This window comes from Sciurus carolinensis, chromosome 2 (assembly GCF_902686445.1).
Source record: "Sciurus carolinensis chromosome 2, mSciCar1.2, whole genome shotgun sequence".
Lineage (NCBI taxonomy): Eukaryota > Metazoa > Chordata > Mammalia > Rodentia > Sciuridae > Sciurus > Sciurus carolinensis.
In genome coordinates, this window is record NC_062214.1 from 19,861,016 (window position 1) to 19,882,894 (window position 21,879).

The following is a 21,879-nucleotide window of genomic DNA, read 5'->3' on the forward strand; positions in this document are numbered from 1 at the left end:
TAAGAGAAAGAAAGACATACTACAATTCTACTCTAAACCACACTCCTTGAGAGTCAAAGATTCAGGACACTAAGCACCATAGTTTTAATTCTTTCCATTTCTTTAATTCTTTCTGAATTAGTTCATAGAGAATCTTAATGCATCAAGTATAAAATATTCATTTCTTACCAAAGATAAGGACAAACCTTTTATGTAAAATCTTATGTAATTATACACAAAAAGTTACCAAAAATAAAAAAAAAATCTGAATTCTTACCTCTTGGTTTGTTTTCTGACCTGGCTTCATATAGAAAATAAAAACTGTGTCAAAAGGACGACATGGCAAAAGATCCAGATACCCAATGTCATCAAAAAACCCAGGTATCGTGGAATCGAGTGCAATAAGGTGAGGAGGTAGACGACTATTTGCAGGTTCCTACCATCAAAGGAGGAAAGCAGAAATTATTATCTCTTTATCATTACTCTAATTAAAAAAGTAATATTTGCTCATGACTGAATAAACATTAAATTAAAAAAATTAAAGTGGCAGGAATAAACACAGCCATAATCCTAAAGAAATTACTTAGCATTTTTAATACTTCCTTCCAGTTCTTTAATTGCCTTTTTTTGTTGCTATTGTTAAATATAATTGATACTGGGGGGTGGGTAGGGGTTATGCAGAGGGGAGTGAGCGGAGGGGTGGGGCAGTGGGGATGGGAAGGATGGCAGAATGAGATGGAATTTTCGAGCAGTGAAACTATTCTTATAATATGAAATGTTGGACATGTCATTATAAATTTATACATTTGTCATTACCTATACACCTGTACAACAGAGTAAAGCTAATGTAAACTATAGACTTCTGTTAATACTATATCAATAAAGGTTCCTCAATGTAACAAATGTACCAAATTGATGTTAAGATGTTAAAGGGGGAAACTGGAGTGGGAATATATGGGAGGATATAGAAACTCTTTAAACTTTTTGTTCAAAGGATCTATTAACCAATGGGTTGGGGTTGTGGCTCAGTGGTAGAGTGCTTGCCTATCATGTGTGAGGCACTGGGTTTGATCCTCAGCACCACATAAAAATAAATAAATAAAATAAAGGTATTGTGTCCATCTACAACTAAAAAGAAAAAATTTTTAAAAAAGGTCCTATAAACCTAAAACTTTAAAAACCAAAATCTGTTAATTGTTGTTAAAATGCATTTTGTGTTTTGTTTTTATCTAATCCCTTATCTTCTTTGAGATTTTGATCTTACCAAATAAGGTTCTGCCAACCATAATATTTTCAGAAAAGTATCACCCAGGGATGGCAAGGATTACTTTTTCACGTTGGCAAGGATTGTGAGCCTGGTCTGCTAAGTCTGTTACATAATGTTCCCAGCAAGGGTTTGTACAGCACTTTATAATCAAGGATATTAATAATTCCGCACTCAAACAGAAGAGTACTCACCCTAAGTGAAATAAGTAAAGACTCCAAAAATTTCACATCGATTCAGGGCAGATTTTGCCACTAAATGAATTTGCTACAAACATACTTAAAAAAATTTGGTTTGGGGCTGGAGTTGTAGCTCAGTGGCAGAGCACTTGCCCAGCATATGTGAGGCTCTGGGTTGATCCTTAGCACCACATAAAAATAAATAAAGACATTCAATTATACAACTATAAGAATTTTTTTAAAAATGAAATCATAGATAAGGAATTGTGGAACTGCAGCATGTTACAACACAAAGGGTAACATGGGCAAAGGGTTCTCATACTTTTTTTTTAAAGTAAGATGTGAGCCGGGCTCAGCGGCACACACCTGCAACCCAAGCAGCTAGAGAGGCTGAGGCAGGAAGATTATGAGTTCAAAGCCAACCTCAGCAATTTAGCAAGATGCTAAGCAACTCAGTGAGACCTTGTCTCTAAACGAAATACAAAAAAGGGCTGGGGATGTGGCTCAGTGGTTAAGTGACCCAGAGTTTAATCCCCAGTACCAAAATAAGTAAATAAATAAAAAAAGTAAGATGTGTTGTTTGTTCTTTTGGATGATCTTCTAATCTAGGAGCATAACATGTACATACTTTATATTATCTTAATTTTTAAAAATTTCTTCTAGGTCTTGTACATAGCTTTTTTAAGGCAACTTTTGTCTGTCACAGCTGAAAATGGATATTTTTGCATTGTATTTTGAACTGGATATTATAGATAGTCATTGTATACTTCCTCTCAGTTTATATATTTTTATGTGGGAATTGTAATTCTCACTTATTTTAAATATTTATTGATTCTCTTATGGATGTCTAATTAGAAGTCATGTCACCTGCAAAGCATCTCTGGGTTTCCAAGGATTTTTACATCTTATTTAGTTTCTTTTAATATTTTATTAACTTTCTCATTTTCATACTGTACTATAGTTACATATGATGATGTTAGGGGGAAATCTCCCTGCACCTTTATTTTATAATTTCCTACTAACCTATAATTATTTAAGACCAAAAAGTTTCAAAACATTCATTCATTAAAAAATCCTCACTATTAAATAGTAGTCAAAGATGACATTACCTCTGATTTTCACAAAAGGTATCTCCAGTTTACTCCTGGGCTCCCTTTAGAGAGATCTTTCTTTTTTTCTTTTTCTTTTTGTTTTTTTGTTTTTTTTTTTTGTTTGCGGTGCTGGGGATTGAACCCAGGGCTTTAAGCTTGCAAGGCAAGCACTCTATCGACTGAGCTATCTCCCCAGTCCTAGAGAGATCTTTAATAAGGATCTTTAGTAAGGACTAATAGTACTAAATATTTTTTAATCAGAATATTAGTGTATTAAATACTGATGCATTGTTTTATTAACTGATATGCCTACAGAATCAATTATTTTCTTAAAAATTTTACTAATGTTTCACAATAATTATTTCTCTTTGAGCTCCTAAGATAAATTTTGGTCAAGGAAAGTCATTCATTTAACATGCTATTAATTCAAACTTCAGCTAGCATTTCTTTTTTTACATGTATTCATAAGGAAGACTGATTTGTAGTTGTTGGTTTCTGTATGTGCTGTCATGTTTGTAATTAGAAATACGCTAATCTTCATAAAATAAACCAGGTTCCTTTCTTGACTTTTTCCTATATTCAGATAGGATGAAAACTGTTATTATCATTATTATTTTTTTTTTTCAGTGCTGGGGATTGAACCTAAGGCCTCATACATGCTAGGCAAGTGCTCTACCACTGAGCTACAATTTCAGTCCTTAGTATTTTATTTTGAAAAAGAGCCTAAGTTGCCCAGGCTGATCATGAACTTGTGATCCTCCTGCCTCAGCTTACTAAGTAATTGAGATAACTACTGCCATCACGCCTGGCTGAAAATATTCTTGAAAGGTTAAAAATTTCAACTAAAACAGCATGAATGGAAAAAAATCACAATCTCAGGGCTATCAGGGGTCCTCATCACAGGACAGAATGATCTTCTACCATATTTTTATTAACTGCTGTACTCTGTTCAGTTTTCTCTACTAGGAATATCACTGGTCATTAGTATACTAGATCTGTGCTTCTTGCTTTTCCTATTTACCACTGTGTTTTTTTGTTATTTTCCTCTTTCTGTTCTTTCATCCTGCATTTTAAGAGTTTTTATGTTCATACTCCCCATCATAAACTCGGTTTTCAACAGTGTTAAAATATTTCTTTCCACAAGCTAAAATCCAAATCACACAGCAATGTCTTCCTGCTTTCCTAGAAAGTTAAATGGCCTATGGCCAGGTAGTTGCTAGGGAGGAGCAGAGGACAACCTTGGCAATAAGCAACATCTTGCCTCACAATCTTCAGCTGTACTTTTCAAAACAAACAGGCCTTCGAATAAACCCCCAATTCACCTTTATTACACATTTTAAAGTCTATTTCTATATCAGTAAAACAAGGATAGTGTTTTAAAGATAATTTAAAGACAATTTAAAGATAATTATTTTAAATAATGGAATTAAGAATAAAGGCAATATACCCTACAGGGTGGCTTACTTTGTGTTAAGTACTACATGAAGTACTTGACCAGTGAGACAGGACAGTTTTATCATTCCCACCTTACAAGGAAGGGACTAAGAAAGCCAGGTAACTCATTCAAGATCACACAGCTTCAAGCAGTGACACCAGGACATAAACCTAGACAGTCTGACCTTAACCAACCATATAACACAAGAAGGGCTTGGCTTATAAATATTACAGAATTACTTTATTCTTTTTAATAAAAAGTGATATAAACAAATTAAATCAACTCTAGCCCACACTTAGAGTTAATGAAATTTACTATGGAAAGATTTTTAACATTCCTTTTCTAATTATCTGTAGATTTCACTTATATGTGCAACATGGGTCCTGCATTGTCCAAGAAAATCCAGAGCTAGATATATTGTCAAAGTAGTCCCCTCAAACAGAAATCTGAATGAGATCATGAGGTGAACTGTCCTGGAGCACATGCTATACCCTGTAGCGGTACAGAATCTCATTTACTCCCAAGCAGTGTAAGTCTGTAACTAGTTTTTAATTTTTTTCTTCTGTGCTCATAAAATATTACCGTTATCACAGGCTGAATGTTAATATGAATATACTTATTCACTAAACTTCATGAAAATTACCTTCAATGCCTCTAAGGACAAAAATCCAAAGTGTGAGAGGAAAAGGCGGGCTGTCTGGAATTCTTGGGCAGGAGGCGGGGGCTTGCAGTCTGTAATGGGGTCAGGGAAGCTTCTCTTCTGCAGTTCCCCCTCACTCTGCTGCTCCAGGTGTATCTCATAAGCAATCTGCTGGGCCATGCCACTCCTTAATTTTTCATGTCTCTCTTCTAACTGAAATAAACCAAATATTTCATTTTGGGGGAATTATTATAAAAATAATAGGTTACTCTTAATTTTAAATAAAAATACAGTTAAAAGTAACGAAGAATATGATGATAATTTTCAGTGATCAATATTGTACTTCAGTTCAATATAAAGCATATAATTAACCAAACATGTTGCAAGGTTAAAACTACACTAAAAACATTTCCCCATAACTTCATAATTGCTCCTTCATCTCCTGGTTGTAAATAATACCATTCCATCTCTGCGCCTCTTCAAATAGGTACGAAAGGGGACAGAATTTATTCCATCTCCACTTCTAGGTCACTACCTACCTTAAGCTTGCATCATCGACTCATCTTATGTTGTTGTTATTGTGTCTCCCCCTTGTTCTGCAATACTAGGAATTGAACCCAGGGCCTTACATATGCTAGGTAAGCACTGGGTTACATCAGTCCTTTTTAAATTCTATTTTGAGATAGGACCTGGGCTCAAATTTGCAATCCTCCTGCCTCGGCCTCCCAGATTACAGGCAGGCAACACCATGACCGGCTGGCCTCATGATTTAAAGATCTTATCCATGTGGATTCCTTGCCTTAGTCTTGGAGATTCCACCTGACCCCTTCTTTCCTTTCTGATCAATCCTATTTTAAATTTCCATCCTCTGGTAAGCAATGCTCCTTTTAACAACCTGGCTTAACTCAATGACCTCCTCAATCTTTACAACTTACCACCCATCAGCATATCCTGAACCTCAGAAGTAACCTACTTTAAAGGCTGTAACTCTGGAATTCCTGCTCCAATTCTAAATTCCCTTCCTGCACTCTCTGAGCCTGTGCCTCACCATCGCCAAGGGACGTTTAGTCCCTCCTATTTTTCCATGCCACTGGCATCCTTCTGGCTTCTGCTCCCAACTAAACTTAAACCCCCATGCCTTCTCCTCATGCCTTCTCCGTAAGCACAAAATATTCCTCCCATCCTTTCCTTTCTTTAGCTAGGTCATTTCTTCATGATATTACCCATTCTACACCCTCCTCTTTTCTGCTAACAATGTAATTTATATTCACTGCCTTGCCCTCATTAATCATTCACTCCCTAACCCCTCATTTTCTGCCTCCCATCTCACACACCTTTGAAGCTGCTCTCAAAGGTTGCTTACATTTTCATACCCAAATCCAACCTTTTCTTATTCTTCCTTCTCCCTGATCTCTTCAGCATTGACAGGGTATCCCTTCCTCCATTTCTGCCCCTCTGTTCTCTCACCTAAAACACCTCTGCCATCTGCTTCTTGAGGTTCTTCTCTCTTGACCTAAGAGACCAGTCACTTAGTCTAATTATCTAAATCAATCTACAACTAAAATTTTTCCTATCTTCCCAAACCTATCTTCTTCCTAACACCCATATTTCTGTAAATGGCACCAATATCTATCACTCAAGCTCAAAACCTAAAACTCCTTGGCTCCTTCCCTTTCCTCATCAACCCAAATTGCTTGACTCTACCTTCACAATACACTGTATATGTTAAACTTCACTTTCAGTAACAATCCTTCCTTTCTCCTGCTTGGATTTATCATTTGGTCTCTGAACTGGTCTCTGTTCTCCAAAAATCCTCCAGTACCAGAATCTGATCTTATCACTAAACCACTGAAACCTACTAGTGAACAGTCAATTTCTATTAGTCCCAATTTACACTTGTCTTGCTTCCTGGGTATCAGTAACCCAAGTCATCTTATGAACCATCACTGGTAATGCTAAAGCTAGTCTTAAACACAAAAGTCATTAAGAATGTTCAGGGTTGGGGACAAAGTTCAATGGCAGATCACTTACCTACCATGGGTAAGACCCTGGGTTCAATCCTTAAATCCTTAATTTTGTATTTTAATAGATGCACCCCCACACACATAATGAATGTTTATATTCACACCCTTAACAACTGCTAGAGATATTTATCTTACTTCTTCAGTGACAATCTCATGCAAATCTGGAATGCTCAAGTCTGCTTTCACAAAAGGTATCTTGTCCACCTCTTCAGGAAATGGCCGATGTTTCACGGTATATTTGAATCCAACATCATTTTTAGGAACTGGGCGAGGTTCAGGCACAAAAAGCTGTTACAATAATACAAATAACATTATGTTTATTTCATATGATCCAATATCCATTTGTAATGACGTGTTTCCTGCTCTGCTTTGATACCTGTTTTCCTAGGATTACATGTCACAAAAACTTACTAAGAATCCACAAATACTACAACTAATGATAAAGATAGGCACCCTGAACATCTGCAAACTCAATTTTATTTTATTTTTCTAAAAATGTCCATCAACTTATTATAGATTTTGTGAGTGATGAATGGGCTGTGGACCTCTATAGCCTCAGCCTAAATCTCCCACATTCAGTGATAAGCCAAAGGATGAGACATTTCAGAGCTTTAAGATTCAAACTTCCTTTTTCCCCAAGAGTTGTCAAATCACTCCATATAATAAAATGCAAGTTTAGATCCCTGGGGGCATCTCTAGAAAGTGAGTTCAATAAGAACCTTAAGTGGCTTAATTAGGGGAGTATGAGCACCATATCTAGGTCTTCAAGGCTATAAAACCTTGCATGAATATGTACATAGTATATACTGAACTATCAATACATTCTACTTCCTTTCCTGATTCCCTTCTGCTTCAGTCTTAAAGGCTTACAGAGTCGCTGACAGAATGTGATCTGCTCCTCATAAGGTAGCAAACACAGCCCATCTGATACATCTAGGATGTTAAATGATTTTAGGCACATGCTCCAAGTGTATGGATATAATTTTCAGTAATACAAGTACAAGCTTACAAGTAATAAGTGAAAAGTGCAGTATACCAAATGATTTAAGTATAACTGTGTGCAGTAAGAGATTGGAAGGAAATCCACTAAAACATTAACTGCAGCTATCTCCCTCTGGAGAGTACAGTTGATTTAAATTTTTTTCCTTATTATCCAATTACAAATGTCATAAGAGAAAAGGTTGCATTAAATACAACTTATTCCCTATTACACGGAATAAAACAATATGAAACTAAGTCCTATTGCTATTTACATCAAAAGTCTGGCCAAATGTTTTCCATGTATAGTATGTATCTTTTATTTTATTTTACTTTAAATTGTATAGAAAACCCTGGGATTGCTGTTCAGAATAGCAGCCTTTATTCCTAAGTGGAGGTTGGAATCACCTGGAAAGATTTTGGAAAATACACCTGTCTTAAAGATACCTTTAAGAAGTAATTCTGTAGACCTGAAATTCTAGGTTCCTAAGGCAATTATGATGTGAACCCACTGACTGAGGACCTGGACAGGGATCAGAATATTCATTTTATCCTTTTTTTTTTTTTTTTTTTTTTTTTTTTTGTGGTGCTGGGGATTGAACCCAAAGGCCTTGTGCTTGCAAGGCAAGCACTCTACCAACTGGGCTATATCCCCAGCCCAATCTATGATTTTTGTTGGAATGTTATTTAACCTTTAAACCATCACATACACACACACCACACACACCACACACCACACACACACGCCTCTGCCCCCCGGCACTCACTTCCCTGCAACTTCTGATGGATACCTTCTGATTTGCTTTTGCTCCTCTGGGTAGAAGGCAAAGCTGTTGTGCCCAAGCAAGTCTTCCAGACATTCCCCGAACCAGCACAGTGACAGAGGGAAAAAAATCATCTAAGACAAAATATTTGTGTAAAGTTTTTATTTCAGACACAAATCATTTAAAAAAAAACTTTTTTTTTTTTTTTAAACAACTACAGAGCTTCTTATAATCAAAGTCCTTAACTCAGTGTTTCCGAAACATCAGTCCTTCGTACTCCCCTTGTGGTTTCTGCCACACCAAAGTACCTTGAGTGCTATTAGTTTACTTGTACCAACCACTCCTAATTTTTAACTTAAATTTATTGAAAAATGGAGTATGTGTATAAGAACTCAGAAGTGTCTTCCTTAATGACCCAGATCCTTTTTATTTTCTTCTTTTATTTCAGATGTAGAGTCAGACTTGTTCAATTTCTCTTTTTTTTTTTTGCAGTAGTGGAGACTGAACCAAAGGACACTCTACCACTAAGCTATATCCCCAGCTCTTTTTGTTTTTTATTTTCAGACAGGGTCTTATTAGTTGGCCAGGCTGGTCTCAACTTGAGATCCTCCTGTCTCAACCTCCTGAGTAACTGGGAATTACAGGTGTGTGCACCATACCTGGCTCAATTGTTTATATTTCTGGTAAACTTCCTATATGATGATATACTTGAAATGAGAGTAACAGAATCTAAAAACAATAAATAAATAAAAACATAAAAAGCCTAGAAAAAGGAAAAGGGTCAGGATGCCCAAAGATGATACTGGGATATTACAGATTCCTCAGCATGTGGTTTGGAAGTAGGAGGCTGAAGGAATCACTAATGATGGGAAAAGGCCAGAGAAGGCCAAGCAAGCCTATAGAAAGACTTGGGACCAGCATTCTGGAGTGGGCAAGGATAAATGGCCCCATTCTATTTCACATTAGAATCACTAAATCTTACCACAATATCATGGGAATCTGTGATGGTATTCTTTTAGACACTCAGGAAGTGTCTTCCTTAATGGACCCAGATCCTTTTTATTTTCTTCTTTTAATACCCCAACTACAAGACAGTCTCACTTTCATTTATGGAATTATAAGATCCTACTCATACTCAACAAATTTGCATGGGAATCTAAGGACTATGTTCACCTGTGCAAAAACAAGAAGGTGTTTTTACTCACTGAGCGAATTATATCATGGTGGGACAACAACAGAAAGGGAAAGTACTGTATTTAGAACACTTAGGCTCAAGTTTTAGCCATACCATGTACTTCTTATCATATATGGACAAGTCACATACTCTCTCTGAGCCTCAGTATCTTCACCTATAAGTACCCCAAGTGATTCCCTGGGTCCTTTTATTGACTGATTAATTTCAGTACTGGTGATTGAACCCGGGACCTTGCACATGCTAAACACGCACTCTCCACTAAGCTACACCCTTATCCATTTTTATTTTTGGTTTTGGTTTAAGATAGGGTCTCACTAAGTTGCGCAGGTTGACTTCAAACTTGCAATCCTCCTGCATCTGCTTCTCAAGTAGCTACTATTATAAGCTTGGGCCACCACACCCTGCCTCTAGGTCCTTTCATGTCCACAGATTCTGTAACTTTCACTTTTCTTTGCCTTCCTAGCAACATGGTACTCTTTGAAAAAACAATGTCTTTACATATGGCCTGATGCCAATTCACATCAGGAAAAAACATACTTGAAATGATTTGGGTTGCAGCAGTAATCACATACTTCAAGATACTTTATAACTGGGGGGAAAGTAGGGAGGACAACATGTTGTGTCAATGAAAAATCACAAAGCTCATGTCTGTATTTAAGGATGAACTCTATGGTGACAGCAAGTAGAGTGCAGGTAAGGGTAAACAAACTTTGGAATTGACAAGGGGGAATCAGACCAGGTAGAAAGCAATTATAGTAATTTAGGTGAGAAATAATAAAGCCCTGCATTTGGAAGGAAAGGAAAGAGTCAGGAGTCACTAGGGGCTGGGTTGTGGCTCAGTGGTAGAGCACTTGCCTAGTATGTGTGAGGCACTGGGTTCAATTCTCAGCACTGCATATAAATAAAATAAAGGTCCATCAATAACTAAAAAAAATTTTTTTTAAAGCTACTGGGGAAGAAGAAATGTGACAACTAATTATGTAATGGAGTAACAAGAGGAGCAAGGCAAGGATAATGTCTCAAATTTCTAGTCCGTGTGGGTGGTAATAACTGAACAGCAAGGGGCAAGGGGTAAGGGAGCAGAGGGACAGAAGCCAAAATTCACAAAGGAAGAAAGAATGACAATGATTCTTAACCACAGTAAACATAAAACATCCCACTAACATAAATTTTTTATAAAATTATAGTCATTTTCTGATATTTCAGAAACACATAAAGACCCTTTAATGATTCTACTTAGTACATACAATCTATTTTCTAACTCTCTATTTCTCAGGTGCTATTGCCTCACAGTTTTAAGTCCTTCTGACAACGCATAAATACTGGAAGTCAGTCTTTCCTTCACTGACAGTAGTGATAAACACACTGATTTAGCAGTAGAAAAGTCTCAAAGTGCTACAACTTACTCTGCTCATTTCCAAGCGGTTGCTCCAGCATTGCCAAGATGACACTGTTATCCAAGACAAAGTACCGGAAACTATGCTTGTTTATAGTTGGCAGCCTAGAGTATTTGATGAGAGTAGTCTCATTCACCAGACTACAAGGAGAGGCAGGACCACTGGGTGAAGGAAATGCACCAAGCAACTGCATAATACTATGGAGAATGAAACAGAGAACAATTAATTCCCAAAGCAAACTCTTTTTACCTCACACATCCATTCATATGTACTTCCACTCATCTGAATTTTAATTGACCATGGCCTTACTTTCTCTTTACAGGTCAGATTTGCTCTCTGTGGTGAATATCATGGTGTGCTGTGCAGATTATACCCTCTAAGATTGAAAGGCCCATTCCACCAGTTGCAGGAAGATGGTGGCCACAGCTTTCAGCTGAGTCCCTCTCCGGGACTTGCCCTTGGCCAGTAAAAAACACTCCTTCATGAGCGCCAGTCCAATGAATAGTTGATGCAGGGTTATAAAGGCCACACCCCCTCATCCCAGCCTGAGAGAACGCTGAAGGGCCAAGAAAATTCCAAAGTGCTTTGCTGCACCTGCATCACAGTTCAGTTCCTCCTTTGCCTAATCCTGCTCTCTCCGCTCCCCTGCAGGGAGTAATACAAAGAATACTTTGCAATAAAAACTCTTGCAAACTAATTTCTCTCAGAATTTGCACCCCAGAACATTACTAACCACATTTCCAAGTCATGAAACTCCTAAAGATATTAAAATCTATTTGTATGCTCCAGGTTTCAGGATTATGCTAGCTAATTATTCTAAGCCTAGAAAAGGGTCTAAAGATCAGACAAACCCCCTCACATTTCTGATGACAAAACTCAGGCTCAAAAGAGATAGGTGACTGTCAAGAGGCCAGAAACCAAAGCTTGCTGCCTTCTCACTGTGTGGCCAGCAGTAGATACATCCTCATTTTACAGATAGGGAACTTGAGGCACTAAAAGTTACATCTCACCAAACTAATGTAATTATTAAATTAAAACTATATGAAAAAATATTCCATAAGCTTGAATTCCACAGCCTTAACATTCAGAAATGTTTATTTACAGAGATTTCTACATGCATTCAAGGAATATCGATAACTTACAGAGCTCTTGCTTTGTGCCAAGTACTGTTCTACGCACATTTATACATTATTTCATGTAGTTTCATAACAACCCTGAGATTATTATTCCCATTTATAGTAAGAAATTGAAGCTCAGGGTAAAGTATCCTGTAATTAAAATATAAAGGTTCCACCTGTGGCTCTAACATCACTTGACCTTATAAGCATCTCACTGGAAAACTCACAGGACTCCGTAGCACCACTTTCATCACCCCAACCTCAGCTTGAGTGGCCTCTCCTCCTCTCTCTCATTCTAAGGCTAGAATCCAAAAATCTCTGATAATGGAAGATGACATAGTTCAACAGACATTTTCCTTCTACTTTCTCTCCTCCTAGAAGAATTATCTTAAGAATTTTAAGGACCAAGACACTTTGATTAGTTCAGGTCATTAATGATTCATGGAAAACAGGTGAAATATCAGGAGCTCAGTAAATGAGAAAACATGGCTTTGATTCTAAAACTGGACAGAGATGGATGACACAAAGTATATGGGCCAAATGAGCTTGTGCTCCACCTAAGAATCTATGATATTATCCAATAGGTCACTGAGATGAAATCATACCAGCCTAACCACATTTTCTCTTGACAGTGATTTGACTAGAAAAGTAGGCAATTACCCCTACAATCACAACAAGTATTTAACAGTGTGTCATGATAAACTTGTAGGTAAGATTTAAAAATCCATGTGAACCTGAAGGAGATTATCCTGCTGATATGCTTTGTGGGTCTGTCTCTTCAATATTTTTATCAATGATTTTGATTAGAACACACAAGACAGACTCAATAAATCTGCAGTGTGAGTATTACTGAAGATAGAAATCCGGTCTCTACCCAGACTGGAGATAACAGTAGTATGTATCAAATATAACCAAGTATAGTCATGATAGTATAGAATTCCCTGCTGTGTGATAGGGTCAGACAGAATGAGCACCGAGATGCAGAAAGCAGTCTTCCTTCAGAAGCAGAATAACCCAAAGGGTCCCATAGAGGTAGCTAGATTAGATGTAAGCACTGAATAGTGGAGGTTGTGGCCTAGGGAGGAGAGAGGCCCTGAAGCTCAAGAGGGGAGCATAAGCAGGTAAGAGCATGCCCAGCTCACAAATAGCAAGACCATGGCAGGGATGTGCTAGGGAGCAGTGGTTAGAAAGATTTGTCCTCTTGAAATTCAGACCAAAGAATTCAGACAACATGACAGGAAACACATCAACTCAAAACTTTCAATCACTCAAGCAGCAGAATAAAAATTGTGCTTACAGACGCAGAATTTAGCAAGATAAACAGGAAGCGTTACGATGCTGAAAACAGGAAAATCAGGCAAGAAGAAAAGAGGACCTGGAATAGGATGCTATCTGAGGGGAAGGAGGGAACACTTTACAAAAGTCAAGTCTATCAGATTCAGTTGCTGGTCTCAAGTGGGGAATGAGATATAAATCCGAGAACAAGTCGAAGTTCTGTGTTTATATAACCAGAAAACAAGAGTGATACTGAAAATGCAGCAACCATGACAGAATAGAGATTTGGTTGCGGGCATGTTCCATGATGATAGAAAGCTTCTGTGCACTCTTCAAGACTGGCCACTAGACAGACCATCTGTGGAGCTGCCAGCAGAGACAAGAGCAAAGAAGAGAAAGAGATGAGCCATCTAGACAGCTGCTGTCCAGGTTGGGGAGAAGCACCCCAGTACTCCACTTACCCTGAGCACATATCCAGTTCTCACTGGTAATCATGCTCTCAAAGGAACACCCCACCCAGGCTAGGATGGGGCAAACTTATTTTAGTATAGTATCATGAAGAATTTCCAGTGATGCCCTTCCCATTTCTCTCCATGTCCTTTTCCTCTGCACGGCACATGCCTAATTCTGTGACACTTTAAGGATACCCCAGTCCACACACCTACATAAGCTTCAATAGTTGCATTCACATTTTAATGATTTTCTAGCTATTAGCCAAACCTCCACAGAGTCACTTAAAGTCCAGCATTATACAAAAAGAGTAAGATTAAGCTAAAGAAAGCATCCTATTAAAAATTTACTGAATGACCTAAGCCCACGAGGAACAGAAACAAATCCAACCTCACTGTACACACCCCAAGTAAGACCACAAACACCCAAAGGCTGCTGGGATCTTGTTTTATTTTTTTCTTTTCTTTTTGGTACTGAGAATTTAACTCAGGGGTGCTTTACCTCTGAGCTACATCTACCCATCTCTATTTTGAGACAGCATCCTACTAAGTTGATGGGTGTCTCACCAAATGTCAAGGCTGACCTCAAATTTGCAATACTCCTACCTCAGCCTCCTGAGTAAATGGTATTACAGTCTTGTGCCATGGTGTCTGCCTAGCCTGATGGGATTCTGGGAGGGGTTGATTTACGTGCAAATCTTCAAGCAGTCTTACTTGCCACTTCACTAAGACCAAAATGAGCCAACCCACACTGGTTGGACAGTCCTCCTTTATGCTTTTATATTTTTCTAGGTCTTCAATCCACACTTGCCCTTTTATAAGCCCCCTCTATTCATCACTCCTGTGACTCCATGTAATCTTCCCCACTTATCTCTTTATCACCAGCCTTTGTCTTTATTCCTTTACTACCAAAACGCTTGACACAGCCATCCCAGCATCTTCTCAACTGCCTTGTAATCTGGTTGAGAGCTCAAACTTATTTCCTCAGTTTCAATGTCATTTTCCCTATGGATGTTGCTTTGATTTCCCACTATCAAGAAGTACCCTTTTCTCCTTCCAATACCCCAGTGCTTTCTTTGTACCTCTTCTCTTGGAGCCCTAAGTACCTACCTAGTATTATAGCAGTTTGTGTTCATAACTTATCTTCCTTACTGGACAAAATGCTGGAACTGAATCTGATTTCTCTTTGCAATCTATTATCAGTTCTTTACAGGGAATTAAAAAATCCTGGCTGAATGAACCTATAACATATAATATAAATGGTATAACAGAGATCATGACCACAGAACTGGGCAACAGGAGATCTGATATTGTGACCACAGACAGACACAGCTCCTCTCTGGACTCAGTTATCAAATTGAGGAGGTGAAATAAGTCTCTCCAAGGTCCCTTCTAGCTCCAACATGACCCGGCATGAATTAATATCAACCAGTATAGAAAAACAAGAACCCAAACTCTTGCCCCAAGTTCCTGATTTCTTTTGATATAAAACACATGTTAAAACAAACAAACAAACAAATAAACAAACAAACAAAAAAAAAAAAAAACAGAGTATCTCCTTTCCATTTTATTTTTGGGAGACAAAGTATCCACTTAATGGATACTCTGCCACTTAATGCTTGAACACGGTGGGAAAAAGATGAAACAGCATGACGACGCTAACCCTAAGCTCAGTCTTTGAGTCACTTTCATACCATGTCAGGGTGGCTTCAGCAGCATCCTTTACCCTCATAGATGCAGGGTTTGGCTCTTTATCTCCTTTGTACTTGACCTCTTGCTCACTGTTCTTGGACTTACTTCCTGAAATACCAAGTTCCACAATCTCCAGTACTTCCTTGAGGCAGTCCTAGAAGCAAAAAAGGGAGACCGATTTTTATTATACACATTTCTTATGAGAAAATAAGGAATACAGCAAAATGGTAACAACAGTTGTATTTTGATGATGGAGCTTCAGGTTCTAATTTTCTTTACTAGGCATACATTGATATCATAGTAACATAGTAAATTTTTTACCTTCTCTCCAAATTTCTCTTTAAAGAATTAAATTTGCAAGTTCACAGAATAGATACTAAGTAAAAATAAATTAATTCAATTGTATCAGTCATAATTCCTAAAAAATTATGGATCATTCAAGAGAACAGTAATTCACTTAAACTTTGGATGGTTTAAGACATATTAGATTATCTAATATATCAAAGGGAAGCTCATGAGTGATTTTTTTTGGGGGGGGGGCAGTAATGGGAACAGAACCCCAGGGCATTCTACAACTGAGCTACATCCACATTTCTTTTTATTTTTTATTTTGAGACAGAGTCTCACTAAGTTACAGAGGCTGGTCTGGAACTTGTGATCCTCCTACTTTGGCCTCCTGAGTCACTTGGATTATAGGTGTGCACTATCGCAACAAGCTAGTGATCAACATTTTTAAGCAATTTCTAGTATCATGACTTTAGAAGCCATAATAAAAGTGACTAAGATTTTTTTTATTTTTTCTTTTTAGATGTACATGACAGTAGAGTGTATTTTTTAAAATTTATTTTTATTGTAAACAAATGGGATACATGTTGTTTGTACATGAAGTAAAGGCATACCATTTGTGTAATAATACATTTACATAGGGTAATGGTGTTTGATTCATTCTGTTATTTTTTCCTTCCCCCCCACCCTCCCACCCCTTTTTTCCCTCTATACAGTCCCTCCTTCCTCCATTCTTGGCCCCCTCCCACCCCTCATTATGTGTCATTATCCGCTTATCAGCGAGATCATTCGTCCTTTGGTGTTTTGAGATTGGCTTATCTCACTTAGCATGATATTCTCCAATTTCATCCATTTGCCTGCAAATGCCATAAAATAATAATTTTATTATTCTTTATAGCTGAGTAATATTCCATTGCATATATATATCACAGTTTCTTTATCCATTCATCCATTGAAAGACATCTAGTTGGTTCCACAATCTGGCTATTGTGAATTGAGCAGCTATGAACATTGATGTGGCTGTATCTCTGTAGTATGCTGATTTTAAGTCCTTTGGGTATAGGCCGAGGAATGGGATAGCTGGGTCAAATGGTGGTTCCATTCCAAGCTTTCTGAGGAATCTCCACACTGCTTTCCAGAGTGGCTGCACTAATTTGCAATCCCACCAGCAATGTATGAGTGTACTTTTTTCCAGTAGAGGGTATTTTGACATATTATACACACATGGAGTATAACTTCCCATTCTTGTGGTTGTACATGATGTGGAATAAAACTGGTCATGTATTTATATATGAACATAGGAAAGTTACGTCTGCTTCATTCGGCTGTCTTTTCCTTTCCCGTCCCTTTCCTTTCCCATCACTCCCCTTTGTCTAATCCAATGAACTTCTACATGACTAAGATTTTATTGTCGGGGGAGGGTACTGGGAATTGAATTCAGGGGCACTTTACCACTGAGTTATACCCCTCGCCACTTTTATTTTTTATGTGGAGACAGGGTTTCGATAAATTGCTAAGACTGACTTCAAACTTGCAATCTTCCTACCTTGGCCTTTCAAGTCAATGGGATTACAGGTGTGCAGCAAAAGTGACTAAGATTTTATCAACAATAATATTTTTTTTAATTATATAAAGATCTCTATAAATATTCACTAACTGTGATATTTCATTTACTTTCACTGAATTCTTGTAATGCCTGCTTTCTTATAACGACTAATGGCAGGGAAACCACACTAGATATCTGTGTCTACTTAAAAGTGGAAAAATGTCTGTGAAGTAAAATTTTTAGATAAAAGCAATCGTTACAGATAAGTTGTGCTGTGTTCTAGCACTGCAGGCTAACAATCAATTGACCTTCTTGTTTTGGTAATAGGTGCCCAAAATGCTTACTAGATATTTCCAAGATACCAACCTTTCAGTAAGAACAATATTGATAGGTCAGATAAATGAGGCAAGGTTCTCTTTTCAAAAGAACTTCTCTGTGGATTACACTGCAACCAATTAGAAGGATGATGACAATTTATAAGTTGAGCTCAAAAGAATACATGTTCTATTAAAATCTAACAAGTATATTCAAAGTGTGTGAAATTGTATTTAAACCAATATACTCTCTTTTACAAGGCATTTTCTCAACATACATTTCTGTTTCTACGTAATTTTTTTTTTTTTAATCACATAAGGGAGTTTATTAAGCAAACAGAGTGTCTCCCTGCAGGGTAAGAGAGAAAATGAGAGGAAAAGAGAAAGGAAAGAGAAAGGGCACGCGCACTAAAGAGAGTGGAAAGCGAGGAGAAGGAAAAGCAAGTGTGTAGGAGAGAGAAGCAAGAGAGGAAAGATGGCGGTTGAATTCTGCTGGGCTAACAGGGGACCAATATTGGAGAAGGATACTTGCAAGCTGAATGATGAACCAATAGCTAGCTAGGATGTTCACAGATTGACAAGTGGTTGGGAGGCGGGGAAATAGATGCACCAGAAAGGGTGGGGGAGCAGCTTTATACATTACATTCCCCCATTTCTGTTTTTATAAGAAAATCTTTTGCTCTCCAGTTCTTTCCAAAGCCTTCTCTCTCCTTCCTGCGTAAGTGACTGGGGCTGGTTTTGCAGGTGAGATGTAAAAAGTCCATTCTCCTTCCAGACTTCCAAAGGCAGATGGTTTTCATGGACTTCATTTCCTCGATTTGACTGATACCCTATTTCTGTGAAACTGCCTGTCCCCAATTCTGACTTCATTTACCCCTCTAATTCTAGGAACTCCTTCACTGCTGTAAAGAAAGGAGGTGATGACTGATCTGGCTTCTTCGAGCTGGAAAGGGGCAGCATGGGAAAAATGAGAGGAAAAGAGAAAGGAAAGAGAAAGGGCGCACGCTAGAGAGAGTGGAAAGCAAGGAGGAGGAAAAGCAAGTGTGTAGGAGAGAGCTACATAATGTTTTAAGATTGAATAAACTCACCTTTTCATCAAGCATGTCAGGGTGCTCTGTCAGCCAGACACACAGACACTGAAAAGCTGCCACTATCATGGAATGCAGATCCCGGGAGTGAAGAGGAGCTGGCCGACTGCACTGGTACACAATGTAGCTGCACACAGAACTGATGGCTCGCTTCCGGTCTCCTGAGTCAACCATCACCTTCACCTAAGCATGTTCATTTGGGAATAAAAACCATTAGCAAGGAGTCATTGTACCAATTTCAAAGCATCTTCATTGAGGCTAAGCCTATTTGAGAATGTGATATGCCACAGAAGGCCTTGTTTTTAAACATTATTTATATAGAGAAACAAAATATTTCAGATGTACTATTCACTCCATAAAAATGGAGGCAGTTTTCAGATTCTAAAAAGGTACTTCACTTCAGCATGGTTTTTCATGCCCTAAAAAAAAAAAAAAAAAAAAAAAAAAAAAAACAAAATAATTTCTGTCCATCTACTCCTCATTGCCAGTGACTGAAAGAATAGCTGGCAGTGGAACATGCATTTTTAAGCTCCATAATGCAACCTCACAGAAATGCTCTATGCTCTGCCCCAGCTCTGTAAGTTATTCAAAGGTATAATTACCATATGGCAAACTTTACATATTTAAAGTATACAATCTGACCAATTCTCACATAAGGACACATCTATGAACTATTACCATAATTAAGACAGGAAACACATACATGACCCCCAAAATCTCCTCACGCACCTTTGTAATCTTCCTCTCATTCCTCTTTGCCCCCTTCCCTAAGCCACGACTGATCTGCTGTTACTATAGATTAGTTTGCACTTTCTAAAATCATACATTATGTACATTATGGCTTCTTTCTTCTACTCAGCATAATTATTTTCAAATTTATCTACATTTTTTTGTGTGTACCTATTTTTTTATTCCTTTTCATTGCTGAGTAGCATTCCACTGCATGGATATACCAGCCACCAGGTAACAGACATTTGTTTCCAGTTTCTGGACATTACAAATAAAACTGCTATGAACATTCCTGTGCAAATCTTTGAATGGATATATGCTATGAGAGGGGAATGACTCAGTCAGAGGTAGATATGTTTATCTTTTTAAGAAACTGCCAAGCTGTTTTCCAAAACGGTTATCCAGTTAACATTCCCATCAATAGTTCTTCCATATCCCTCACCAACACTTGGTATGGTCTATATTTTTAGCCATACTAATAGGTCTGTAAAGGTAACTCACTGTGGTTTTATTTGTATTTCCCTAATAATTAATGATACTAAACATCTTCTCATATGCTTATTTTCCATTTGCATATCTTCTTTGGTACAATAACTGTTTCTTTTTTTAACTGAGGTGTTTGTCTTATTATTGAGGGAATTTTCTTGGTATTGGTTTGTCTTTTTAAAAGATTTTATTAAAGGTCTTTCTGAAAATAACATTCAGACTCCAGATCCAGCTGCCAAGGAGACCCTTTTCTGCAATAACCAGAGCATAGTAGATGGCTCTGACTTCCTAACCTCCTATCCAGAGATAGGGTGGTAGAGAGCACCTCATCTTTCAGGTTCATGTTATTCAGTGGTCAGTCAGGCAGGGGTTTCTTACCACCAATCACAGTGCTTGGTCCCAGGACAGCATGATCTTCACTTTGATAACCAGCACACCCTATCTGAACAGCACATAGTGAATGGCAATACCAACATAGTGGCTATTATGGTTTAGATATGAGGCATCCTCCAAAAGCTCATGTGTTACACAATATATGGATGTTCAGAGATAAAATAATTGGATTATGAGAGTTGTAACCTAATCCACCTAATCTACCTAGTGGATTAACAATTTGAATAGATTAAGAGGTGGCAACTGTAGGCAGATATAGCATGGTTGAAGAGGTAGGTCACTGTGTCCTTGGTAATTATTTTATCCCTGGCTTCTTGTATTCAGTCTGTCTCTCTCTCTGCTTCCTGGTTGTCATGACTTGAGCAGCTTTCTTTCACTACACCCTTCTGCCATGAGGTTCTGCCTCACCTCAGGCCCAGAGTTATGGAGCTGACTGACCATGAACTGAATCTCTAAAACCATAAGCCAAAATAAACTTTTCTTCCTCTAAGTTGTTCTTGTTAGGTCTTGGTCAAAGCTACGAAAGCAACTCAGAAGGCTGACACAGGAGGATCACAAGTTCAAAACCAGCCTCAGTAACTTAGTGAGGCCCTAAGTAACTTAGCAAGACCCTGCCTCAAAATAAAAAGAGCTAGGGATGTAGTTCACTGGTTAAAAACCCTGGGTTCAAACTCTGGTACCAAACAAACAAACAAAAAAAAGAACAAGTTTTCTGAACTATGACCTTGTTGCCCTTGACTCATTCTTCACGATGACCTGCAGCAGGCTCTGTATGGTGAGCCCTTCTAGGACTTTATAACACAGATGCTAGTAGGCTACCTTTACAGTATAAAGTTCTACTTGCCCTCAAGGAAGCCAAATCTCTTCTGAATTACATCTGTCAATTTGAAAATAGCCTTCTCACAAGAACACTTTGCACCCTGGAGGCTAAGGTATTGATTGCCACACTGATTGATCACTTGGACCTCACTGCAGAATAGCTTCAGTAAACTTCTGAGTGAGAAACATTCAATTCAGGTGAAGATACCATCAATGACAATTTCCTCTTCTTGGAAATTTCACCATCAAATTGTTGCCACAAACCATGAAAAGGAAAGACTATTACTGAGTTTTGAAAGTTCTTTATGTAATCTGGATATAAGTCCTTCATCAAACATGAGCTTTGTAAAGATTTTCTTCTAGTCAATGACATGTCCATTATCTCAAGTATTTTAGAGGAATAATAGTTTTTAAATTTTTTCTTTTCTTTTTTTTTTTTTTTTTGGCCGTGCTAGGGATTGAACCCAGGGCCTTGTGCTTGCGAGGTAAACACTCTACCAACTGAGCTATATCCCCAGTCCAGTTTTTAAATTTTGATGAAGTCTAATTTATCTTTTTTCCCCTTCAATAGTGTAATATATAAGAAATTTTTGTATAACACAAGGTTACAAGGATCTTCTATATTTTCTTCTAGAAATTTCAGACTTTAGGCTTTACATTTAGGTCTATAATTCATTTCGAGTTAACTTTTACACAAAGTATAAGTTATGAAACAAAGTTTCTTTGTAGATGAGCCAGC

General features: G+C 37.8%; 1 protein-coding gene across 11 annotated transcripts in view; it reads right to left on the reverse strand.

Annotated features, from left to right (window-relative positions):
- Window positions 1–21,879, reverse strand: part of Ralgapb (Ral GTPase activating protein non-catalytic subunit beta) — a 101,492-nt gene that overhangs the window by 23,043 nt on the left and 56,570 nt on the right. For 6 of the 11 annotated variants that reach the window (XM_047537779.1, XM_047537774.1, XM_047537763.1 and 3 more), the window contains 7 exons: window positions 18,714–18,896; window positions 15,483–15,634; window positions 10,956–11,143; window positions 8,358–8,488; window positions 6,748–6,900; window positions 4,592–4,801; window positions 257–415 (listed from right to left, as the gene is read on the reverse strand). In XM_047537779.1, the coding sequence (XP_047393735.1) occupies window positions 257–415; window positions 4,592–4,801; window positions 6,748–6,900; window positions 8,358–8,488; window positions 10,956–11,143; window positions 15,483–15,634; window positions 18,714–18,896 (1,176 nt within the window). The remainder of the gene's footprint in view (window positions 1–256; window positions 416–4,591; window positions 4,802–6,747; window positions 6,901–8,357; window positions 8,489–10,955; window positions 11,144–15,482; window positions 15,635–18,713; window positions 18,897–21,879) is intronic. The other 5 variants (XM_047537776.1, XM_047537769.1, XM_047537766.1 and 2 more) reach the window with 1 other exon arrangement.